This window comes from Oncorhynchus kisutch, linkage group LG2 (assembly GCF_002021735.2).
Source record: "Oncorhynchus kisutch isolate 150728-3 linkage group LG2, Okis_V2, whole genome shotgun sequence".
Taxonomy (NCBI): domain Eukaryota; kingdom Metazoa; phylum Chordata; class Actinopteri; order Salmoniformes; family Salmonidae; genus Oncorhynchus; species Oncorhynchus kisutch.
The window spans coordinates 70,966,685-70,993,480 of NC_034175.2; the positions used below are offsets into that span (position 1 = coordinate 70,966,685).

Consider the following 26,796-nt stretch of genomic DNA (forward strand, 5'->3'; position numbering starts at 1 on the left):
GGCTCTTCTCTCCCGGTTGCTCAGTTTGGCCGGGCGGTCAGCTCTAGGAAGAGTGTTGGTGGTTCCAAAATTCCATTTAAGAATGATGGAGGCCACTGTTTTCTTGGAGATGTTTATTGGTACCATTCCCCAGATCTGTGCCTCGATACAATCCTGTGTTGGAGCTCTACGGACAATTCCTTCGACGCCATGGCTTGGTTTCTGCTCTGACATGCAATGTCAACTGTGGGAACGTATATAGACAGGTGTGTGCCTTTCCAAATCATGCCCAATCAATGGAATTTACCACAGGTGGACTCCAATCAAGTTGTAGAAACATCTCAAGGATGATCCATTGAAACAGGATGCACCTGAGCTCAATTTCGAGTCTCATAGCAAAGCGTCTGAATCCTTAAGCAAATAAGATATTTCTGTTATTTATTTTTAATCCATTAGCAAAAATGTCAAAAAACCTGTTTTCGCTTTGTCATTATGGGTTATTGTGTGTAGACTGATGAGGCTATATATTTTTTAATCAATGTGTAAAAAGTCAAATGGTCTGAATAGTTTCCCGAATGCACAGTACCTTGTACCCCTGAAGAACATGGACTCAGTACTGGTACCCAGTGTATTTAACCAAGTTATCATTACTCATTGTGTATTTATTCCTTGTGTTATGTTAATTTTTTTCTCTCTGTGGTGTTGGGAAGGGCTGTCAGTAAGCATTTCACTGTTAGTCTACACCTGTTGTTTACGAGGCAGGTGACAATTAAGATTTGATGTCTCATTATGAAAGATATGGACCCACAACTAGTGTATGTGGAACCTCTGTCAGAAGGGAAGGAAGATACACACAGAGACAGACAGAGATAAGGGTGCAGGGAAGAGGCAGTAAGACAGCTCATACAGACTACAGACAGAGATAAGGGTGGATAAGGGTGCATGTAAGAGGCAGTAGGACAGAACATACAGACTACAGACAGAGATAAGGGTGCAGGGAAGAGGCAGTAGGACAGCTGATACAGACTACAGACAGCGCGCACACGCACGCACGCACGCGCGCACACACACACGCACGCACACACCGCAGTAAAGTAAGCAAAAGCCTTTTTATTTCCTGAGAACAAGCTCTGAACAGACAACACAGGACCAACCAGAGCATGTTAAATGACACTATGACACTACTAAACTACTAAGGTCTTATTCTATTTTACTTACGCACACTCCTGTTCCCTTCTGGTTCTGTCACACACACACACACACACACACACACACACACACACACACTCTTAGTGTTTGCGGGGGTTACAATTCTACTCACCACTGGAGTAGCACAACCTAGACCGGAGACCCAGCTCAAATTCCAGACACAAGTACCGTAAGACAAACTCTGCCATCAGAGTGGAGCGTGGGACCAGCCTGATCTCCTTACCTGGTACACAGCCGTAGCCATCCTCTCTTTCACACGTTCCTTATTTTTTGCTGTCTCTGTAATTACTGCGGCATCGTCCTTCCTTTGAGAGTGCAGAGAGGCGGAGAACTGCTTGCACGCGCAACAGAAGGGGTAATCCAAAGACTTCCTACCTAGGCTAGAGAGCTTGTGGAGGTGTGTGTATTTGAGAGAGTGAGAGAGAGAGAGAGAGAGAGAGAGAGAGAGAGAGAGAGGGTGTGTTTTTTCGGCTCCACGCTAATAGCTCTGGCTTTTTGTTCCCCTCTCACCCCTTCGCCAGAAAATGAACATAAAAATGTCTCAAGTCTCTTTATATGGTCAAGAGCCGTGAAGAGGGCCAACGAGTGAGAGCCCTAACTACCAATAACTGGAACAGCACACTGCAGCACCGCGCTTCTAGCGCTGGAAAACTGGGAAAGTCTGACTGCAGGCTATTACTATAGCTCCTCCTCTCTCTCTCTCTCTCTCTCTCTCTCTCTCTCTCTCTCTCTCTCTCTCTCTCTCTCTCTCTGTCTCTCTCACTGTCTCTCTCTCTCTCTCTCTCTCTCTCTGTCTCTCTCTCTCTCTGTCTCTCTCTCTGTCTCTCTGTCTCTCTCTCTCTCTCTGTCTCTCTCTCTGTCTCTCTCTCTCTCTCTCTCTCTCTCTCTCTCTGTCTCTCTCTCTCTCTCTCTCTCTCTGTCTCTCTCTCTCTCTCTCTCTCTGTCTCTCTCTCTGTCTCTCTGTCTCTCTGTCTCTCTCTCTCTCTCTCTCTCTCTCTCTCTCTCTCTCAACATGCTTGCGAGCAAAGAGAGAGAGGAAAAAAGTATATTGAGCTGAATTTCCCAAGGAGCTCAGGGGTTGGACATGAGCTTGACACAAGACAAATCCCCCAACTTCCCCCCTCTTCCTCTGTCTTTCCCTCCACTATCCTTCCCTCCTCTCCCCCTCTCTCCCTCCCTCCTCTATCCTTCGGTCCTTTCTCTCGACCTCTCGTTGTTATCAGGTTACAGGTTAAATACGAGTTGACAAGCTCTCTCTCTCTCTCTCGCTCACACACACACACACACACACACACACACATTCACAGACATAGACACAGTCACACACACACGCACACATAAACATACACACAAACACAGAGAGAAAGTGATTCCATTCAATGTAGCTTATTCTCACTGGCAGAACAGTTGTCAGTCTCCAACTTATTATGTAACAGTACATTGAAATCTCTGTTAATTGAAACTGAGAAGCTCCAGAAAAGCTCGACTACACTTTGAAACAATAGTTTAGTCCCAGTGTGTCCTACTTTGATCTAATGATACTATAACTGAGTTTGAGATGGAAACAGACTTTAACCTCCAAAAAAAGAATCACATAATTTACATTTAAGGTAGGGCTTTATTCAATTTAGACAAAAATACACGTCAAATTTGTGACAATTATGTACAGATTTAAGTTAGCACACAGATGAAGATGATCTGAGCTTCAAGCCTTCAGGTTAAAAACATGTAAAACACATGAGCAAATGTCCAAAGTGTTGAGTCAACACGTAACAGTAATATGTTAACAATCCTTATATATTTTATTTAACCTATATTTAAACTAGGCAAGTCAGTTAAGAGCAAATTCTTATTTACAATGACGGCCTAACTGCCTTGTTCAGGGGCACAGAACGACAGATTTTTACCTTGTCAGCTGGGGGATTCAATCCAGCAACCTTTCGGTTACTAGCCCAACCCTCTTAACCACTAGGCTACCTGCCGCCCCACTTATGCTGTAGTAGCTGCCATTTCCTACGGTGTCAATGACATCTTATTTCTCATCATCTCACGGTATAATTAACAATTACCAGAAAGTTGTTGTTGACTTTCAAAAGCTAGGCTACCACTTACACGCCACATATGGAACACATGTTGAAAAATACAAATCCACTGTGTTCCGCATGGAACCATTGACAAACTACTTTGAAGTCGGGTCTAAATAATTACATGGAGGCACATTCATTATAACACCTACAGTAGGCTAAGACTTCGTCCCTGCAGTTGTGTTCACCAGATGTTTGTTGTGTGACAAGGAGTAAAAATGAGTAAAAATGAGTCGGAAGGAAGGAAGGTGGGGTGGATTGGTAAGTGGGTGGAGGGAGGGAGGATGCAATGCCTTGTTGTATTAGCAACAAAACAAAACAAATTGGTGGTTTACGTCTGTTGGCTAGCAAACACCATGGCGTACGGCAAAGTAAATGAGTGGATGAGACTAAATGGGTCTGGGAACTTCCCTGGTTTTTAAGGAGTGACCCAGCAGGCACATAACGTTCTGAGAACCATATGTTTGGTGAGAGCGTGTTTGTCCTGTGGTTATTTTACATACAACCTTCCCCCAACTTTCTGGAAATGGTGCAGGATAGTTGCTTGGCTTTGGAACATTCTCATAACATTTAAGGAACTCAATTTGTTATTAATTTAACAGAACCTGCCCCTAAAAGTTCAAACACGGTTATATTTCGTTAAAATGTAGGCAACGTTCTAGGAACATTCTCCAACTGGTTTGATATTGGGAATGTTTTCAAATAGTTCAGAGGACATTAAGAAACAACATTCTTATGTAGGAATTTCAGTACTTCAGCATAACGTTTCCTACAGGTTCCCTCGTGGTTATATTCAAAGTCATGTTCTAAACAACTGTCTTCTGTGGGAATTTCAGTACTTCAGCATAACGTTTTCTACAGGTTCCCTCGTGGTTATATTCAAAGTCATGTTCTAAACAACTGTCTATGTGGGAATTTCAGAACTTCCACAGAACATTCCACACAAATTCGCATGTGGTTCCATTTAATGTCATATTTTTACTACATTCTGTGATTATTATATATTTTTTTACATATATATTTATTAGTATTTTTTTATATAATTTAACAATCATCAGCAAAATATGACACAGATAATTCCCGGTTATTCCCCCAACCTACACAAAACAGCAGGCTACATAGGAACACATCACACAAAACAATTCCCTCCCCAACCCATGAACACCTCCTTCCCTCCCCTCTACCGGTATCAGCTTCAATGATTAACAATACATTTAAAAAACTAAACAGAATGACCTTCACATCCAATGCTAGAAAATGTATTATTCAACACAAAAACAAATAATAATAATAATAATAATACATGAATGAAGAAAATAATACTAATGAGCCAGTTATGGCTTTAGAAACTGCTGAAAGTCCCCCCAGATATCAGTCAATTGAAAGGGTTTATTATAAATTGTAGGCAATTTTTTTTCCAGATGGAATATAGGAAGTTAGTCGTTTACCGTTTACTGTGTACCCTTTTCAAGGGATTGTTAAATAAATGTTTACTTCGTTGTAATACACTACATATACACCCCTTCAAATGAGTTGATGTGGCTATTTCAGCCACACCATTGCTGGCAGGTGTATAAAATCGAGCACACCGCCATGCAATCTCTTAGACAAACATTGGCAGTAGAATGGCCTTACTGAAGAGCTTCGTGACTTTCAACGTGGCATCGTCATAAGGTGGGAGTAACAACGGCTCTGCCGCGAAGTGGTAAGCCACACAATCTCACAGAATGGAACCGGTGAGTCCTGAATCATTGGACTCTGGAGCAGTGGAAACAGGTTATTTGGAGTGATGAATCACGCTTTACCATCTAGCAGTACGACGGATGAATCTAGGTTTTGGCAGATACCAGAAGAATGCTACCGGCCCCAATGCGTAGTGCCAACTGTAAAGTTTGGTGGAGGAGGAATAATAGTCTGTGGCTGTTTTTCATGGTTCAGGCCCCTTAGTTCCAGTACAGGAAACTCTTAGCGCTACAGCATAAAATGAAGATTCTGTGATTCCAACTTTGGGGAAGGCCTTTTCCTGTTTCAGCATGACAGGGCGCCGTGCACGGAGCGAAGTCCATACAGAAATGGTTTGTCAACATCGGTGTGGAAGAGCATAACTGGCCTGATCTCAACCCCATCGAGGACTTTTGGGGTGAATTGGAAAGCCGACTGCGAGCCAAGCATAATCACCCAACATCAGTGCTCGCCCTCACTAATGCTATTGTAGCTGAATGGAAGCAAGTGCCCCCAGCAATTAAAAAATGATTTTACCTTTATTTAACTAGGCAAGTCAGTTAATAACAAATTCTTATTTTCAATAACGGCCTAGGAACAGTGGGTTAACTGCCTTGTTCCAACAGTGGAGGCTGTTTATAGCTGCAAAGGGGGGACCAACTTCATATTAATGCCCATGATTTTGGAATGAGATGTTTGACTTTTGGCCACGTAGTGTATTCAGACACCCCTTACAGGGAAATGGAAAGGATAGAATAGAAAAGTAATTCATTCCGTGTGTGCTACATGACACACACATATATAGTTGAATGTACTAAAAAGGTGGGTCACACCGCGGTATTGGCAGAGCTCTATCATCTACCAGTCGTTGTCTCCAAAAAACAAAGGTACACATTTTTTTTTAAAACATGAGAGCCTGGAAGCAGCATTGGGTCAGCTGTAAGTGGTCAGAACGTGATGGCAGACAGAGAGAGAGACAGGCAGGCAGGCAGGCAGACAGATGGAGAGAGTTTCTGGGCAAGGACACGGGACACAGCTGTCTCTGTTTTAAGGCAGAGTCTCCTGAGGCTGACTCAGGGTTTCTCAACAACAGCACCAGTCCCTCATTGGAACATCTGAACAACGCCCAGGCAACGCTAGCTTGTCACAGCAAGTGGATGTCAACACCATGGTCACATTGTACAGTGCATTATTCAGTCCTGGTCGGAATAACTGTCTCAGGATGGTTGCGTAAGCGGAATTAGATCAGATCAGACTCATCTCTACTTTGAGGCTTTGAGAGGTAAACACGTTCAGCATTCAATCAGCAGCCACCTGTATAAACGTCTGGTGAAGTTATCTACTTTTTTGTAATTCTGAAGTTCTCTCTCTCTCTCTCTCTCTCTCTCTCTCTGTCTCTCTCTCTCTATCTCCCCCCTTCTCTCTGTTCATACTCTTCCTCACTTGGCCTGCTCTTAACATTCTCTCCAGAGACTCTGGATTACTTCATCTTGCCAAAGGTTGGGTGTTTCTGTTTGTGTTCTCTACTGTATCTATCAGATATAAAATAAGTAGCTACAAGTCAGACAGGGGTACTGGAGAAAAGGAGAGGAGTGAGGAGAAAAACATCTACATATGTATTTCTTCTTGGCGTACAGCGCTGCTTGTCTAATTACTCTGTACAGCGCCATATGTCCACACGTTATATGGGCAAATCATTCTGCATGTGTTTCAAGTACCTTTTCTGGTACTGAAGGGAATGGAAGTGTTACAAACCAGTAGTACAGTGTCCCTCAATCCATTCCAACGGAGGGAATAGGGGGTGCACCTGATTAAAGTTATATCTAAATGGCACAGATTACTCTTTTCCAAACTGCTGGGAGTCAAATATAAAATAAAACCTGTGCTGTGTTGTTTGTAAGGTACCTCACTGGGCTGAACAGAATATCACTAGGCTGAACAGATTATCACTGGGCTGAACAGATTATCACTGGGTTGAACAGATTATCACTGGACTGAACATAATATCACTGGGCTGAACATGATATCACTGGGCTGAACAGGATATCACTGGGCTGAACAGGATATCACTGGGCTGAACAGGATATCGCTGGGCTGAACAGGACATCGCTGGGCTGAACAGGATATCGCTGGGCTGAACAGGACATCGCTGGGCTGAACAGGATATCACTGGGCTGAACAGGACATCACTGGTCTGGGGAAAGAATAATGTCCTATCCCATGACTTCTAATTAAACTGTTTTTATGACTGGATAGTTGATTTGATATAAAGCCTGATAAAGCATGATGTAGATGGCTGGTCACTAGAACAGATCTCTCAACCTGTGGCAAAGACCCAATAGATTTACTAAATATTCAACTTCTCCTCTCCCCCTTCACTTCGCATTCCCACTCATATCCCACACGGACGGCAACTTCCACACCCATTTTTATGAGTATCACATTTTCTCTGCAGGAGCTTCCTTCCATCACCCCTCCCCACTCCCACCTCCATCCCTTTCTTCCCCATTGAGTGCAGTCTCAATCACACAAAAAGAAAGAAAGTTCTCAGTGTTGTTCCTGGAAGGATTCCACGGACGGCGAGGGCAACTGTACTGAAGTCACACACTCAAAGCCCAGTTGAGATGATCGACTATCTTTCAACTCACTATTAAAAAGAGGAATGTAGGCGTAATAAAGTGGTACATCATAGCTTTTTGAGGATCCTTGGTTGAGGGGAAACTACAGTAGTGGCTTCAGTGTGAATAGGCACACTCTGAGATGAGGTGAAAGCCCCTTCTTCTAAAACCATCGTTCTCATGTGTGGGTGTTGGGCGGTCACAGAACACAAGTACACACGAGTGGCACGAGTGGAAGTGGCAATGAGACAGGGTGTGGGGTCATGCCGGTTTTAGGGTTTTGGACCACAGTTGAAAACACAAGCTCAGAACTGAAATGGGGGAGGAAGCAGAGAGCATCCAAACAAGAGAAAAGAGGCATGAGAAGCAGAATGTCCTCTGACACATTCCCTCTTTTCTGTGTGCCATTCTAGGCCAAAAACCTAAATCCCTCATGCCAGTTCTCCATCCATGCCAAACTCTTCCTCTGGACAAACTCTTCCTCTGGCCAAACTCTTCCTCTGGCCAAACTCTTCCTCTGGCCAAACTCTTCCTCTAGCCAAACTCGTCCTCTGGCCAAACTCTTCCTCTGGCCAAACTCTTCCTCTGGCCAAACTCCTCCTCTGGCCAAACTCTTCCTCTGGACAAACTCTTCCTCTGGCCAAACTCTTCCTCTGGCTAAACTCTTCCTCTGGCTAAACTCTTCCTCTGGACAAACTCTTCCTCTGGACAAACTCTTCCTCTGGCCAAACTCTTCCTCTGGACAAACTCTTCCTCTGGACAAACTCTTCCTCTGGACAAACTCTTCCTCTGGCCAAACTCTTCCTCTGGCTAAACTCTTCCTCTGGACAAACTCTTCCTCTGGCCAAACTCTTCCTCTGGACAAACTCTTCCTCTGGCCAAACTCTTCCTCTGGCTAAACTCTTCCTCTGGACAAACTCTTCCTCTGGACAAACTCTTCCTCTGGACAAACATTAAGATAATGGAAAAGCTTCCCTCGTGCTCCACAACGACGACCTGGCTTTCCAATTACCCTACGCGCGATAAATCAATGGCAAAGTATCGTATCTAAGGTAAGTCACTAGAACGGAAGACAAGTGATCAGGTGCCAAATGATCTTGACAGCTGCTGTTACTGGAGGTAAATTAGGGCAAAGCAAGACAGCACAAGAGGTTAAGAACAAGACAGTCACTGCTAGGCTGTATTCCAAAAACTTACTGCAGAGAACGAGATACTCTTACTCATCCAACTAAAGACTACGGTGGGGCCTTAATCTGAACGTACGGTATACATTGGAGGACACACTCAGCCTCAAGCCGCGGCTTCCTAAAATGCACACTGTACTAATTATCTTGAACGAGCTTTGATGAACATAGTTGATTTGGGGGTCTTTTTTATACTCAACAGGCTATCTAGATGTATACATAGCTTTGTCAGCAGAGGAAGTCAATTAGCAGTGAAGTTGAGAGAGCTAGACACAGACTGATAAACCCAACTTCTGTTCCACCCAGGTAAGTAGAAAGATGGGCAGCTACAGCCACCAAACTGTCATATCAAACAGGTATCTCTTAACTTACGTGTATATACTGTAGGTGCCTGGATGTGCCTAAAAGGTAGAGATAGTCAATTATTTTTAAATGACGGAAATCATTGTTCTCGCGTCAATGAGTGTTTTTTCTATTAAATTACCAACAGAACATACAAATATGTTTAAAAAAAATAGAACCATGATGCTATTATGAATACAGGTATGAATCATGAAATTGCAAAAGATTCAGGGACTTTCCTCGTGGTATTTCACTCCCGTTTGACTCACAATGGAAACAGCATGTGGACAGAACACATGACAACACAGCCATTGTTTGGGCCAAACCATACCGGGTTTCAGTCATTTCTATAGGTTCATTTGGGGACAAAGCCGAGCCATGACAAGGGTTCCATCTCATCGAGAGACTATACCCACACCTAAGACTAAATGTACTATACACTAGATGCCTCCAGTTGCTATTTTACTGGGCCAAAAAAATGGGCTATTGCATATTCTGGCATAGCATTGTCTTCTGTGCCCGGCACTCCATGACTGAACCTTGAATGCTGAAGTTGGCCAATGGCAGCTCCAGTAGCAAGAGGAGGTGAGTGTTTTTGACTATAATAACACAAGAAACAGAAAGGAGCTTGATACATGGTGGGGTCATTCAGCTAACACCAAACTCATCCAAGCTACATTTAGCTAAAAAAAGGGGCTTTACTGCAGCTCTTCCAGTGGCCATAACTCTCTCAGTATCAGCGGTTAATGTAATGAAACCTAGCTCTCATGCAGGAACCAACCTCGCCAAGGGAAACTAAGTGAGGAGTCGCAAAAACAGCCTTCCAAAATGTCTGTCCAGTCCAAACAAAAACATGCTTTTCTTTTTGGTTTAAAGAACAGAGATGGATGGTGAGGGAATTGTGGGGGAGGCGGGAGAAAATGAAAACATATACTTCATCACTGTGGAAGGGAAAGGTTGGAGAGAGGAGGGAGGAGAGGTAGGAGTGGTGATTAGCTGCGTGTATTTGTGTTTCTCACTCTGATTTCTCTGGCCTCCCTATTCATTACCAGAGGAACACAGTAGTGTCCTTCCCAAAACACGCTTGGTTCCCGGAACCATATCTCTAGGCTCTTCTCAACTCCTAAGAATGCACAACAAGTGAACTTTAATGTGCTGTCTTTTTCTGTGGCTAAACCAACTATACTCGTAATTTTTTTTTTTTTATTCGTATTTACAGATGGCGTACAAGTTTGTTAGTAAGGCACATGAAAGTTCACATGTTCGAGAAGGCATTTCTGCAAAAAAAAAGATATTTGATTTAAAAAAAAGTTTTTACATTCAAACAGCCTGTGAAGTCGTGACTTGAGACGCCAAGTTTACTGAATCAGGTCACAAATGAGCGAACCACTATCGGACGTGCCAGAGAAATATGTAGATCAGAAACTAAAAGGGGCTTGAATCTAGTCAGAGTTGTTTTAGAAATCAAACAGTATCCTCACTTCCTGGCTAATTATTTTATCTTTAAATGTTCCAATTGTCAGTTTGATTTTACAAGATGGCCCATGTGGAAGAAAAGAGGACTTTAGAAAGCCTGAAGTAAAATCGAAATGGAGCTCTCAGTATACTAGCAGCCTCCAGGCTGAAGTCATGGCAAAATAATTGTTCCATGATTGGCTGACATAATGAGGGGGCTGGACATGCTGAGAGATGAGTTTGGATTGGTCTGTCATATAGCACATGTCTGTCTATTGGCGTTGGTCAGTATGTCTAGGTAATCGTGTCAAACACAGCTTTTTTATGTATCGTGTAGTAAAACTGCATAAACCTAATGTCAAGTTAAAGTGTACTGTTAGCTAGCTAATGTTAGCTGGCTGGCTTGCTAGCTAACGTTATGTGTATGCTCTCCACTTTCTGAGGACTGAGTTTTGAAATCAGTGCAATTCAAGAATGATAGCTGATGGAGAAAACACCAGTCTGGATTACATTATCAAAATAAGGGCAACCATGCATGGCATCAGACAGGAGTCCTCAAACAGGAATCAGGCATCAGTCCAACCATGATGAATACTTGTAAGATAATCTAGCTAGCTATATTTTCAGATATAAACATTTATAATTTTGACAGAAAGTTGTTTCATTTCAAGTGTACTGTTTTGCTAGCTAACGTTAGCTGGCTGGGTCCCTAGCTAACATTATGTGTATGATCTTATTCTTTGTATCTCACACACATTTGCTTGACTAATTATAGCCATAGATCCTGGTTGGTTAGCTACCTGCAGATTCATGCAGGGTAGTAACGTCATGAGTTGTGATTATGGTACATGTCATAACAAAAGACTCCACTCTAATTTTTACAAAGTATTTTCATTTCAAGACAGTGTACTGTTAGCTAGCTAGCTAATGTTAGCTGGCTTGCTCGCTAACTAACGTTACGTCATGCATTGAGATTCACTGTTTACCTAGCTAGCTATCTAGCTACATTTCTTAACACAAGACTCTTGTCTTAGTGTGCCAGAGCGCAGAATAACTGTTTAATCTTTGAACACTCAACACCCGTTGAATATGTCCGGTGTCAGTATACGTCCGCAACAAAGTGTAATGTGTTGTTGTTTTTGTCACACATGCTTTGCTTTATCTTGTCCAGGTCTCAGTTGTAAATGAGAACTTGTTCTCAACTGGCCTACTTGGTTAAATAATGGTGAAATAAAATAAAAATAAAATAAAAAGGTAATTCAATTGATGTCAGCAGCACTGTTACAGTCACCAATGCTCTGGATAACATGAAAACTGTCTTACCAGCTCTGCTAGGGGGAGTAAAATGGTCAGAGTGGGGTGTTCTCTCATTATGTGTCTGAAAGTAGCTATCCAATGTTAGCCAGTTAGCTTGGGTGCTAGACTGGCGTTGTGAGGTCAGAGCTTTCGGAACAACCCTACTTATTTGCCAGAGCGTCCAGTGTGCGCTCTAAACTCGAAACGCTCTGAATTTACAAACGGGCAATCTGACAGCACAGTTGCAGTCACCAACGCTCTGAATAGCATACTGTAGCAGCCTAACTAGCTCTGCTAGGGCGAGTAATGTTCAGTGAGCTGTTCTATCTCTCTTAGATGACTGGAAGTAGCTGGCAAGTTAATACAAAAAGCACAGATCAACCCTTAAATAGATTGGTGGGGCTAAGGCTTAAGATGGTGAGAACAATGCTGAATGGATGTAGACAAAGAAGGGCTCTCCAGTAGGTACCAAAACATTGAAAGACGGTTATCTCAAAAGTGAGTTTACAAGTTGATCAACTTTCAAAGCAGAATTCCCTTTCGGCCATGATTGGGAGTCCCATAGGGCTGCGCACAATTGGCCCAGCATCGTCCGTTGTAAATAAAAATGTGTTCTTAATTTACTTGCCTTGTTAATTAAAGGTTAAATAAAAATAACAAATACAAAAAAGATGTAAAATTGTGTGACTAAGACCTTCTCAAAATTCAATCAAATTAATTACAGATTTTTTTATTTATTTATACTACGAAGTAGTGACTGTTGTTGCCAAGGGCGCTTTGCGTTCCTATTTGTATTTGTTTTTTTACGCGTTATTTCTTACATTGGTACCCCAGGTAATCTTAGGTTTTATTACATACAGTCGGGAGAAACTACTGGATATAAGAGCAACGTCAACTCACCATCATTTCGACCAGGAATACTACTTTCCCGAAGCAGGTCCTGTGTTTGATCCACCACCCAGGACAATGGATCGGATCCCAGCCGGCGAACCAAAACAACGTCACCGTAAAAAGGGCAGACGAAGTGGTCTTCTGGTCAGGCTCCGGAGACGGGCACATCGCGGACCGCTCCCGAGCATACTACTTGCCAATGTCCAGTCTCTTCACAACAAGGTTGATGAAATCCGAGCAAGGGTAGCATTCCAGAGAGACATAAGAGACTGTAACGGGGGGTATGCCTTATGATTAACGAGAAGTGGTGCGGTCATTGCAACATACAGGAACTCAAGTCCTTCTGTTCGCCTGACTTAGAATTCCTCACAATCAAATATTATCTACCAAGAGAATTCTCTTCGATTATAATCACAGCCGCATATATTCCCCCCCAAGCAGACACATCGGCAGCGCTGAACGAACTTTATTTGACTCTATGTAAACTGGAAACCACATATCCTGAGGCTGCATTCATTGTAGCTGGGGGCTTTAACAAGGCTAATCTGAAAACAAGACCCCCTAAATTCTATCAGCATATTGATTGTGCTACCAGGGCTGGTAAAACCCTGGATCATCGTCATTCTAACTTCCGCGACTCATAGAAGGCCCTCCTCCGCCCTCCTTATGGAAAAGCTGACCACGACGCCATTTTGTTGCTCCCAGCCTATAGACATAGACTAAAACAAGAAGCTCCCGCGCTCAGGTCTGTTCAATGCTGATCCGACCAATCGGATTCCACGCTTCAAGATTGCTTCGATCACGTGGATTGGGAAATGTTCCCCATTGCGTCAAACAACAACATTGACGAATACGCTGATTCGGTGAGCGAGTTTATTAGCAAGTGCATCAGCGATGTCGTACTCACAGCAAGTATTAAAACATTCCCAAACCAGAAACCGTGGATTGATGGCAGCATTCGCGCAAAACTGAAAGCGCGAACCACTGCTTTTAACCAGGGCAAGGTGACCTGAAATAAGACCGAATACAAATAGTGTCGCTATTCCCTCCGCAAGGCAATCAAACAAGCTAAGCGTCAGTATAGAGACAAAGTAGAGTCGCAATCCAACGGCTCAGACACAAGAGGTATATGTGACAGGGTCTACAGTCAATCACAGATTACGAAAAGAAAACCAGCCCAGTCGCGGACCAGGATGTCTTGCTCCCAGAGAGACTAAATCATTTCTTTGCTCGCTTTGAGGACAATACAGTGCCACTGACACGGCCCGCTACCAAAACCTGTGGACTCTCCTTCACTGCAGCCGACGTGAGTACATTTAAACGTGTTAAACCTTGCAAGGCTGCAGGCCCAGACGGCATCCCCAGCCGCGCCCTCAGAGCATGCGCAGACAAGCTGGCTGGTGTGTTTACGGACATATTCAATCAGTCCTTATCCCAGTCTGCTGTTCCCACATGCTTCAAGAGGGCCACCATTGTTCCTGTTCCCAAGAAAGCTAAGGTAACTGAGTTAAACGACTAGACCCACTCCAATTTACTTACCGCCCCAATAGGTCCACAGACGACGCAATCGCAACCACACTACCCTAACCCATCTGGACAAGAAAGAATACCTATGTGAGAATGCTGTTCATCGACTACACCTCAGCATTTAACACCATAGTGCCCTCTAAACTCATCATCAAGCTCGAGACCCCGCCCTGTGCAACTGGGTACTGGACTTCCTGATGGGCCGCCCACAGGTGGTGAGGGTAGGTAACAACATCTCCACCCCGCTGATCCTCAACACTGGTGCCCCACAAGGGTGCGTTCTGAGCCATCTCCTGTACTCCCTGTTCACCCACAACTGCGTGACCATGCACGCCTCCAACTCAATCATCAAGTTTGCAGACGACACTACAGTGGTAGGCTTGACTACCAACAACGATGAGATGGCCTACAGGGAGGAGGTGAGGGCCCTCGGAGTGTGGTGTCATAAAAATAACCTCACATTCAACGTCAACAAAACAAAGGAGATGATCGTGGACTTCAGGAAACAGCAGAGGGAGCAGCCCCCTATCCACATCGACGGGACAGTAGTGGAGAGGGTTGTAAGTTTTAAGTTCCTTGGTGTACACAATCACGGACAAACTGAATGGGTCCACCCACACAGACAGCATGGTGAAGAAGGAGCAGCAGCGCGTCTTCAACCTCAGGAGGCTGAAGAAATTTGGCTTGTCACCAAAACCACTCACAAACCTTTACAGATGCACAATCAAGAGCATCCTGTCGGGCTGTATCACCGCCTGCTCCGCCCACAATCGTAAGGCTCTCCAGAGGGTAGTGAGGTCTGCACAACGCATCACCGGGGGCAAACTACCTGCCCTCCAGGACACCTATACCACCCGATGTCACAGGAAGGCCAAAAAGATCATCAAGGACAACAACCACCCGAGCCACTGCCTGTTCACCCTGCTATCATCCAGAAGGCGAGGTCAGTACAGGTGCATCAAAGCAGGGACCGAAAGACTGAAAAACAGCTTCTATCTCAAGGCCATCCAACTGTTAAACAGCCACCACTAACATTGAGTGGCTGCTGCCAACATACTGACTCAACTCCAGCTACTTTAATAATGGAAAAAATTGTTGTAAAAATGTATCACTAGCAACTTTAAACAATGCCACTTTCTATAATGTTTACGTACCCTACATTACTCATCTCATATGTATATACTGTACCCTATACCATCTACTGCATCTTGCCACCTTTATGTAATACATGTATCACTAGCCACTTTAAACTATGCCACTTTCTATAATGTTTACGTACCCTACATTACTCATCTCACATGTATATACTGTACCCTATACCATCTACTGCATCTTGCCACCTTTATGTAATACATGTATCACTAGCCACTTTAAACTATGCCACTTTTATGTTTACATACCCTACCTTACTCATCTCATATGTATATACTGTACTCTATACCATCTACTGCATCTTGCTATTGCCGTTCTGTACCATCACTCATTCATATATTTTTATGTACATATTCTTAATCCCTTTACACTTGTGTGCATAAGGTAGTTGTTGTGGAATTGTTAGGTTAGATTACTCGTTGGTTATTACTGCATTGTCGGAACTAGAAGCACAAGCATTTCGCTACACTCGCATTAACATCTGTGAACCATGTATATGTGACAAATAAAATTTGATTTGATTTGAGTCGGCATAGGATGCCCACTCGATCAAGAGGCTTCTGAAGGACACTGTGGAGCACTCGATGACTCAACAACATTTGAGATTGACTCGATTGACCTATGAAAGCTCAAAGTGCTCAAAGTGTTCGGTTTCAGATTCAGCCTGGTTACACACTCCTGCCACTGCAGTCCCAATGTTGCCTAGAGAATAGCTTACCTTTCTTCTACCACCATTCACCTATATTTACAACCCACCAGAGACTTACAATTCATTTAGTTCACCTTTGGAATTCAAAATCAGGTCCATCCCACAGTCTAGTCAACCAGACTTGGCTGAAACTGGGTTCGGCTGAGTTCAAGGCAGTACCACTGAACCATCTTCAGCTGAGTTCAAGGCAATACCACTGAGCCGTCTTCAGCTGAGTTCAAAGCAGTACCACTGAACCGTCTTCAGCTGAGTTCAAGGCAGTACCACTGAACCATCTTCAGCTGAGTTCAAGGCAGTACCACTGAGCCGTCTTCAGCTGAGTTAAAGGCAGTACCACTGAACCATCTTCAGCTGAGTTCAAGGCAGTACCACTGAACCGTCTTCAGCTGAGTTCAAGGCAGTACCACTGAACCGTCTTCAGCTGAGTTCAAGGCAGTACCACTGAACCGTCTTCAGCTGAGTTCAAGGCAGTACCACTGAACTGCCATTGAACTGTTACGTTTATTACAGTAAATACAATTACTAATGGCGTCTCTGAGCCTCTGACATCTAAAAACTGTGTTGTGGAGTTGACACACTTAAAGCTATGAAGCTCCTGAGTGGTGCAGCGGGCTAAGACACTGCATCTCAGTGCAAGAGGCGTTACTGCTGTCCCTGGTTTGAATCCAGGCTGTATCACATCCGGCCTGTGATTGAGAGTCCCATAGGGCGGCACACAATTGGACCAGCGTCGTCCGGATTTGGCCGGGGTAGGCCCGTCATAGCAAATAATAATTTGTTCTTAAGCCTGGTTATATAAAGGTTAAATTTAAAAAAAGAAGAAACAAACAAGATGCACATGTCTGAAGAAAGGGTATTGGAAATGACAGGTCCATTTGGCACTGGTATTTAGTGGATGACATGATGGCACGGAGCAAGCAGCACCTGTGATCAGACACGAAAATATAGACAAACATCGAACCGACAACTCCCATTGGATTGGATGAAGCTGTGTTTCCCATTAGTTCCAAGTCCTCTTCCCACAAATCTTCATCTAGCATTACTGAGGCCCCACAATTCTCTCTCTTCCTCCAAATACTTCTGACATACTCTCACTTTTACTTTACATCTCTCTCTCAGACGCACAAAACTCACACATGCACACACGCACAGTCTGACCATTTGTTTTTTAGTAGCAGAGGTTATGCAGGGGCTACGTGCGAATCTTATCTAAGTATGGATGTGGAGATTTCTCCTTGTAGCGAGTCAGTGTGGAAACTGTCTCAGCATGACAGAGTTATTACCACCACTTGGATTCCAGAAGTGTAAGATCACATATTAATCAAAACTAAGGAAAAGCTTAGGGGCAATGGGAGCACCTTAACCTTATATATTTAGCTTGTAAATTCTTCATGAATAATGAATTCAAGGCGATGCAAGTTTGATCGAAAGCTGATAGCGATCGAGCTAGCCTTCATCAACTATCATTCACGACATAAACGTTTTTTTCATGTCAAGTCTAAAAGTGAATTGCGACTTGCCAAGGCGAATCTCTGAGGGAATATTTGTCTGATTAGAGAAAATGGAGGTTTGTCCACGTATGTCCATGTTTGCTGATTGGGAGTAGTTTGGATTGTACTCTTCATCACGATTTAATTAAGAAATAATTAAGTCTCTGCGTTCCGGACCTGTCTTCACAAATCAACCCTGGGTTCACAGAATTCCTGCACGCGTTCCTTCTTAGCAAAGAACTCCAACAACAACACCTCTCGGGGAGAAGACCTTTTCATATTTTGTTACTTCTCTCTTCATATGTTCTACCCCTTCACTCATCACATTTTCTTGTTTTTGTTTGATATGTTTTCATGGGTTTCAATCACATCCTCGTATTATTAAGTCAGATTAGTTGTGGGGTCATGAATGGGATGTATTTGTTGCGGGGAGCATTGATTGAAATACAGTTTGTTGTCATTGTAAGAACCAGTAGACCAAGAAGAGGTCACATGGGCTGCTCATTACTCACTGCTTCAGAACGTTTCCCCAGTTAGGCAGCTATTTATTTACTTAATCATTTATCTGAATTGAGATGGATGCAATTAAAACACTGACACATTGAATTACAAACAGTCATCAAAAAAATGTGTTGCGTTAGCTTGAGCTAATTTGTCTTCGCCCCTCCTATTGGGACTAACTGGTAAACCTTCGCCCCTCCTATAAGACTGACTGGTAAACCTTCACCCCTCCTATGAGACTAACTGGTAAACCTTCGCCCCTCCTATAAGACTGACTGGTAAACCTTCACCCCTCCTATGAGACTGACTGGTAAACTTTCACCCCTCCTATGAGACTGACTGGTAAACCTTCACCCCTCCTATGAGACTGACTGGTAAACCTTCACCCCTCCTATGAGACTGACTGGTAAACCTTCACCCCTCCTATGAGACTGACTGGTAAACCTTCACCCCTCATATGAAACTGACTGGTAAACCTTCACCACCCTTTGCACCCCTGGTAGAACTGAGGAGGGCAGAGGGAGCTGGGTAGAACTGAGGAGGGTAGAGGGAGCTGGGTAGAACTGAGGGTAGAGGGAGCTGGGTAGAGTTGGAGGAGGGTAGAGGGAGCTGGGTAGAGTTGGAGGAGGGCAGAAGGAGCTGGGTAGAACTGAGGAGGGTATAGGGAGCTGGGTAGAGTTGGAGGAGGGCAGATGGAGCTGGGTAGAACTGAGGAGGGCAGAGGGAGCTGGGTAGAACTGAAGGAGGGTAGAGGGAGCTGGGTAGAGTTGGAGGAGGGCAGAGGGAGCTGGGTAGAACTGAGGAGGGTAGAGGGAGCTGGGTAGAACTGAGGAGGGTATAGGGAGCTGGGTAGAGTTGGAGGAGGGCAGATGGAGCTGGGTAGAACTGAGGAGGGCAGAGGGAGCTGGGTAGAACTGAAGGAGGGTAGAGGGAGCTGGGTAGAGTTGGAGGAGGGCAGAGGGAGCTGGGTAGAACTGAGGAGGGTAGAGGGAGCTGGGGAGAGTTGGAGGAGGGCAGAGGGAGCTGGGTAGAACTGAGGGGGCTAGAGGGAGCTGGGATTAACTGAGGAGGGTAGAGGGAGCTGGGTAGAACTGAGGAGGGTAGAGGGAGCTGGGTAGAACTGAGGAGGGTAGAGGGAGCTGGGGAGAGTTGGAGGAGGGCAGATGGATCTGGGTAGAACTGAGGAGGGTAGAGGGAGCTGGGTAGAGTTGGAGGAGGGCAGAGGGAGCTGGGTAGAGTTGGAGGAGGGCAGAGGGAGCTGGGTAGAGTTGGAGGAGGGCAGAGGGAGCTGGGTAGAGTTGGCGGAGGGCAGAGGGAGCTGGGTAGAGTTGGAGGAGGGCAGAGGGAGCTGGGTAGAACTGAAGGAGGGCAGAGGGAGCTGGGTAAAGTTGGAGGAGGGCAGATGGAGCTGGGTAGAGTTGGAGGAGGATAGAGGGAGCTAGGAAGCACTGGAGGGGGGTATAGGGAGCTGGGTAGAACTGAGGAGGGTAGAGGGAGCTGGGTAGAACTGAAGGAGGGCAGAGGGAGCTGGGTAAAGTTGGAGGAGGGCAGATGGAGCTGGGTAGATGTGGAGGAGGGTAGAGGGAGCTAGGTAGAACTGTAGGGGGGTATAGGGAGCTGGGTAGAACTGAGGAGGGTAGAGGGAGCTGGGGAGAGTTGGAGGAGGGCAGAGGGAGCTGGGTAGAACTGAGGAGGTTAGAGGGAGCTGGGTAGAACTGAGGAGGGTAGAGGGAGCTGGGTAGAGCTGGAGGAGGGTAGTGGGAGCTGGGTAGAGTTGGAGGAGGGCAGATGGAGCTGGGTAGAGTTGGAGGAGGGCAGAGGGAGCTGGGTAGAGTTGGAGGAGGGCAGATGGAGCTGGGTAGAGTTGGAGGAGGGCAGAGGGAGCTGGGTAGAGCTGGAGGAGGGTAGAGGGAGCTGGGTAGAGCTGGAGGAGGGTAGTGGGTAGAGCTGGGTAGAACTGAGGGTATAGGGAGCTGGGTAGAGCTGGCAGCTCTGGAACATTTCAGTAATGGCTGCCAGATGAAGGGCGGTGACGTGTGTGTGTGTGTGTGCTATAAATCTAAAGTCTAGTAAATCTCTCAATGCAACGTATTGTAAAAAATCTATGTTTTCTCATCTCCAGCCCTCCTTCACCACCTCTCTCTCTCTCTTTCCATCACTACTTCCCACCTTCTTCTAAGTGCCCCCCCTTCAAAAACACCAAGCCCGTCGACCATGTAGCGAGCTGCCGTTTATTTTTAGAAGGGGGTGATGTCGAACATACAAAGGCTCAGCCAAGTCAAACACATACTGGGACAGCCTGCACTTGTTTTCAGATTCCTCCGACATTAGGAGGAACACTGTTCCTGCCGAGGTCCCGTCCACCACATTAACATAACATTACCTTCTGATAAGCTCTGCTTGGCTTTGAAGGAAAGAGAGTTGAGCTCACTAAAGCACTAAGAGCTAACCACAGGAGGTTGGTGGCACTGTAATTTGGCAGGACGGGCTCATGGTAATGGGAGGGAGAGAAATCAGTACAATGGTATCAAATAGTAAAACACATGGTTTCCCCGGTTTCCATGGTTTCCATGTGTTTTGATGCCATTCCATTCGCTCTCCGTTCCGGCCATTATTATGAGCCCTCCTCCCCTCAGCAGCCTCCTGTTGCGTCAACAGAGAATGACTTGGTAGAGCTACACTCTACTTGACTCTTGTGCACTTGAGATGTGACGTGATGACAGTTCATAACAACCTACATGTAAAAAGTGTAGCTGCCTAAAAAAGAATGTGTTCCCATTGCTTAGACATGCCCATTCGGCAACATAAGAGCCCTGAGAAAAGATGCTGCTCTTACCTTCACTTCACATGTCTTGTGGCAAGTCAGCCGGCACACTAGAAGATGGGAGAAAAACAGGAATTCAGAGTTAGTTTACATTTCCTAAAAAGTATTACATTCAAGCTTTGCTGAGCGGAAGGAAATGCATCACTGAGTAAATGAAAAGAGTGTATTGAAATTCTACCTCGTCAAAGTTCAACATGTTTACTCTATGGTCAAAGTAAAATATTATTGACTGTTAAAGACTGATGCTGCCCACTACCGGGGTCTGGGGTTTGGTGCTCTTGGGTCTGAAGAGAGCAGGATCTGGCGAGAGAGAGCAGGGCCTGAAGAGAGAGAGCAGGGTCTGGCGAGAGACAGGGTCTGGAGAGACAGACAGGGTCTGAAGAAAGAGACAGGGTCTAAAAAGAGAGACATGGTCTGAAGAGAGAGAGAGAGTCAGGGTATGAAGAGAGAGAGAGAGAGGCAGGGTATGAAGAGAGAGAGAGAGAGAGTCAGGGTATGGAGAGAGTCAGGGTATGGAGAGAGTCAGGGTATGGAGAGAGTCAGGGTATGGAGAGAGAGAGTTAGGGTCTGAAGAGAGAGAGTCAGGGTCTGAAGAGAGAGACAGGGTATGACGAGAGAGAGGTTCTGGAGAGAGAGACAGGGTCTGAAGAGAGAGAGTCAGGGTATGAAGAGAGAGAGAGAGAGTCAGGGTATGGAGAGAGAGAGTCAGGGTATGGCAAGAGTCAGGGTATGGAAAGAGAGAGTCAGGGTATGGAGAGAGAGACAGGGTCTGAAGAGAGAGAGGGTCTTTAGAGAGAGACAGGGTCTGAAGAGAGAGAGAGAGAGAGTCAGGGTATGGAGAGAGAGAGAGTCAGGGTATGGCAAGAGTCAGGGTATGGAGAGAGAGAGTCAGGGTATGGAGAGAGAGACAGGGTCTGAAGAGAGAGAGAGTCAGGGTATGGAGAGAGTCAGGGTATGGAGAGAGTCAGGGTATGAAGAGAGAGAGGGTCTGTAGAGAGAGACAGGGTCTGAAGAGAGAGAGTCAGGGTATGGAGAGAGAGACAGGGTCTGAAGAGAGAGTGTCAGGGTATGAAGAGAGAGAGAGAGTCAGGGTATGGAGAGAGAGAATCGGGGTATGGAGAGAGAGAGTCAGGGCCTGGGGAGAGAGACAGGGTCTAGAGAGAGACAGGATCTGGAGAGAGAGAGAGTCAGGGTCTGGAGAGAGAGAGAGTCAGGGTCTGGAGAGAGAGAGTCAGGGTCTGGAGAGAGAGAGTCAGGGTATGGAGCGATAGAGTCAGGGTATGAAGAGAGTCAGGGTATGAAGAGAGCCATGGTGTGAGAGCTGAGAAGCTTGTCTGGGTTTGGTTGTAACTTACGGGGTAGAATAGTCCAAGATGGATAGAGATGAACCATACCCCAAACTAGACTAACCATACTAATTTAGACTGTATTACAATAGATGCTTAGTCTACTTACAGTGGGGAGAACAAGTATTTGATACACTGCTGATTTTGCAGGTTTTCCTACTTACAAAGCGTGTAGAGGTCTGTAAGTTTTACTATATGTACACTTCAACTGTGAGAGACGGAATCTAAAACAAAAATCCGGAAAGTCACATTGTATGATTTTTAAGTAATTATTTTGCATTTTATTGCATGACATAAGTATTTGAACACCTACCAACCAGTAAGAATTCTGGCTCTCACAGACCTGTTAGTTTTTCTATAAGATGCCCTCCTGTTCTCCACTCATTACCTGTATTAACTGCACCTGTTTGAACTCATTAACTGTATAAGATTCACCTGTCCACACACTCAATCAAACAGACTCCAACCTCTCCACAATGGCCAAGACCAGGGAGCTGTGTAAGGACATCAGGGATAAAATTGTAGACCTGCACAAGGCTGGGATGGGCTACAGGACAATAGGCAAGCAGCTTGGTGAGAAGGCAACAACTGTTGGCGCAATTATTAGAAAATGGAAGAAGTTCAAGATGACTGTCAATCACCTTCGGTCTGGGGCTCCATGCAAGATCTCACCTCGTGGGGCATTAATGATCATGAAGAAGGTGAGGGATCAGCCCAGAACTACACGGCAGGACCTGGTCAATGACCGGAAGAGAGCTGGGACCACAGTCTCAAAGAAAACCATTAGTAACACACTACGCCGTCATGGATTAAAATCCTGCAGCGCACGCAAGATCCCCCTTCTCAAGTCAGCGCATGTCCAGGCCCGTCTGAAGTTTGCCAATGACCATCTGGATGATCCAGAGGAGGAATGGGAGAAGGTCATGTGGTCTGATGAGACAAAAATAGAGCTTTTTGGTCTAAACTCCACTTGCCATGTTTGGAGGAAGAAGAAGGATGAGTAAAACCCCAAGAACACCATCCCAACCATGAAGCATGGAGGTGGAAACATCATTCTTTGGGGATGCTAAGTCCCCTTCTGCAAAGGGGACTGGACGACTGCACCGTATTGAGGGGAGGATGGATGGGGCCATGTATCGCGAGATCTTGGCCAACAACCTCCTTCCCTCAGTAAGAGCATTGAAGATGGGTCTTCCAGCATGACAACGACCCGAAACACACAGCCAGGGCAACTAAGGAGTCGCATTGTAAGAAGCATCTCAAGGTCCTGGAGTGGCCTAGCCAGTCTCCAGACCTGAACCCAATAGTCGAGAACTACAGGAAACATATGATCTCTGTAATTGTAGTACCAAATATTAAGTTCTGCTTTTCTGATGTATCAAATACTTATGTCATGCAATAAAATACAAATGAATTACTTAAAAATCATACAATGTGATTTTCTGGATTTTTGTTTTAGATTCCGTCTCTCACAGTTGAAGTGTACCTATGATAAAAATTACAGACCTCTACATGCTTTGTAAGTAGGAAAACCTGCAAAACCGGCAGTGAATCAAATACTATCAAATACTCCCCACTGTATATTCATTCAGATATACTTGAGTTTAAAAAATGACCTCATAGTATTTCTTCTGAAGTAGGATAGAGTGAATGTGCTAGTCCTGAGCACTGATGTTAACTGTAATCTTGTGTTGTATAAACAAGACACGCTGGTATAATTAGTTCATGCCATTTAGTTTATATTTAGACACCTCAAGACCTACATTTGCACTAACATTTGAGAGCCTCTTTGATTATTTAATTAAAGGCCTTGAGAGAAGTGACAGAGTGAAAACCTACAGCGACTCCAACCCCGAGGAGACTCTGGTTCCCAGTGAAAACCTACAGCACACTCCAACCCCGAGGAGACTCTGGTTCCCAGTGAAAACCTACAGCACACTCCAACCCCGAGGAGACTCTGGTTCCCAGTGAAAACCTACAGCACACTCCAACCCCGAGGAGACTCTGGTTCCCAGTGAAAACCTACAGCATACTCCAACCCTGAGGAGACTCTGGTTCCCAGTGAAAACCTACAGCACACTACAACCCCGAGGAGACTCTGGTTCCCAGTGAAAACCTACAGCACACTACAACCCCGAGGAGACTCTGGTTCCCAGGGTCCAGCTAAATACACTCATTTTATCCAGTCGAAGAGCATGGCACTGTTTGAATACTAAAAAGAATGGAGTGTTACAAAGCTATACATCAAGTGTAATTAACACATATATAAACTATTGATTACTATGTAGAGCTTTATAAGACTATAAATGACAAACCACCCAGCTGTGGAGTGGTGAAATGGTATATTTCCCTGCTTTTCAGAGGAGTTGGCTAGTATTTAATGGAACTAATGAGATGCTACCTTCAAATTCCTTCAAACTGCATGCAGAGACATAAAAGGGCATCCAGGAGTTTGTCTGCTTCTGGGTAAGTAGGAAGACATGCTAAATCCTAACGTGTCCCTTTAAGTATTGCACCAAAGGCTGAAAGTGCTCACCTCATGCACTACCATAAAAAGTGGTTTCCTCTCCACTATATTGTTCTCTGGAATACCACTGAACTGTGCTCCACCCACCCTATCACAGAGTCTAGATACACTGACCCATTCTGTTCCCAGCATATAAGCCCTGTGGTAACACACTCCCCTGGGGTACAAGGGGAAGACAGAGAGAGAAGGACTTCCATATTGGGTGTGAAGGTGGCTGGCGCACAAGGGCCCAGTCAGGCTTTTCCCTTGTTAGGAAGTTAGAGCTCTGCAGTGTAAACAGAGCAGAAATAAAGGAGAGGGGGAACGATGGAAGAGGGATAAGAGGGGATGAAGAGGATGGATAGAGGGGTAGAGGAGTAGAGAGAAAAGCCTTAATGTTGACGTTGCAGAGCGGGTAGTGGGGAGAGCGGGTAGTGGGGAGAGCAGGTAGTGTGGAGAGCGGATAGTGAGGAGGAGCGGGAAGTGAGGAGAGCGGGTAGTGAGGAGGAGCGGGTAGTGAGGAGAGCGGGTAGTGAGGAGAGAGGGTAGTGAGGAGGAGCGGGCAGTGAGGAGAGCGGGTAGTGAGGAGAGAGGGTAGTGGGGAGAGCGGGTAGTGGGGAGAGCGGGTAGTGAGGAGAGCGGGCAGTGAGGAGAGCGGGTAGTTGGGAGAGCGGGTAGTGGGGAGAGCGGGTAGTGAGGAGAGCGGGCAGTGAGTAGAGCGGGTAGTGAGGAGAGCGGGTAGTGGGGCGAGCGGATAGTGAGGGGAGCGGGCAGTGAGGAGAGCGGGCAGTGAGGAGAGCGGGTAGTGAGGAGAGCGGGTAGTGGGGAGAGCGGGTAGGTGAGAGAGTGGGTAGTGAGGAGAGCGGGTAGTAAGGAGAGTGGGTAGTGAGGAGAGCGGGCAGTGAGGAGAGCGGGTTGTGTGGAGAGCGGGTAGTGGGGAGAGCGGGTAGTGGGGAGAGCGGGTAGTGGGGAGAGCGGGTAGTGAGGAGGAGCGGGAAGTGAGGAGACTGTGTAGTGAGGAGGAGCAGGAAGTGAGGAGAGAAGGTAGTGAGGAGAGCGGGTAGTGAGGAGAGCGGGCAGTGAGGAGAGCGGGTAGTGAGGAGAGCGGGTAGTGTGGAGAGCGGGTATTGAGGAGAGCGGGTAGTGAAGAGAGCGGGTAGTGGGGTGAGCGGGTAGTAGAGAGAGGGGGTAGTGAGGAGAGCGGGTAGTGAGGAGAGCGGGTAGTAGAGAGCGGGTAGTGAGAAGAGCGGGTAGTGAGGAGAGCGGGCAGTGGGGAGAACGGGTAGTGAGGAGAGCGGGCAGTGAGGAGAGCGGGTATTGAGGAGAGCGGGTAGTGGAGAGAGCGGGTAGGTGAGAGAGCGGGTAGTGAGGTGAGCGGGTAGTAAGGAGAGCAGGTAGTGGGAGAGCGGGTAGTGTGGAGAGCGGGTAGTGAGGAAAATGGGTAGTGTGGAGGGCGGGTAGTAAGGAGAGTGGGTAGTGAGGAGAGCGGGCAGTGAGGAGAGCGGGTAGTGAGGAGAGCGGGTAGTAGGGAGAGCAGGTAGTAGAGAGAGCGGGTAGTGAGGAGAGCGGGTAGTGAGGAGAGCGGGTAGTAGAGAGAGCGGGTAGTGAGGAGAGCGGGTAGTGAGGAGAGCGGGCAGTGAGGAGAGCGGGTAGTGAGGAGAGCAGGTAGTGAGGAGAGCGGGTCGTAGAGAGCGGGTAGTGAGGAGAGCGGGTAGTAAGGAGAGCGGGCAGTGGGGAGAACGGGCAGTGAGGAGAGCGGGCAGTGAGGAGAGCGGGTAGTGAGGAGAGCGGGTAGTAGGGAGAGCGGGTAGGTGAGAGAGCAGGTAGTGAGGAGAGCGGGTAGTAAGGAGACCAGGTAGTGGGAGAGCGGGTAGTGTGGAGAGCGGGTAGTGAGGAAAATGGGTAGTGAGGAGGGCGGGTAGGAGAGAGAGCGGGTTGTGAGGAGAGCGGGTAGTAAGGAG

The 26,796-nt window shown here is 46.0% G+C and overlaps 1 protein-coding gene across 5 annotated transcripts in view; it reads right to left on the minus strand.

Annotated features, from left to right (window-relative positions):
• Nucleotides 1-26,796, minus strand: part of LOC109905236 (tensin-1) — a 346,409-nt gene that overhangs the window by 195,630 nt on the left and 123,983 nt on the right. For 4 of the 5 annotated variants that reach the window (XM_031801026.1, XM_031801022.1, XM_031801028.1 and 1 more), the window contains exon 3: nucleotides 20,996-21,033. In XM_031801026.1, coding sequence (XP_031656886.1) covers nucleotides 20,996-21,033 — 38 coding nt within the window. Of the gene's footprint in view, nucleotides 1-1,411; nucleotides 1,838-20,995; nucleotides 21,034-26,796 lie in introns of those variants that run through there. The other variant, XM_031801036.1, reaches the window with a different exon arrangement.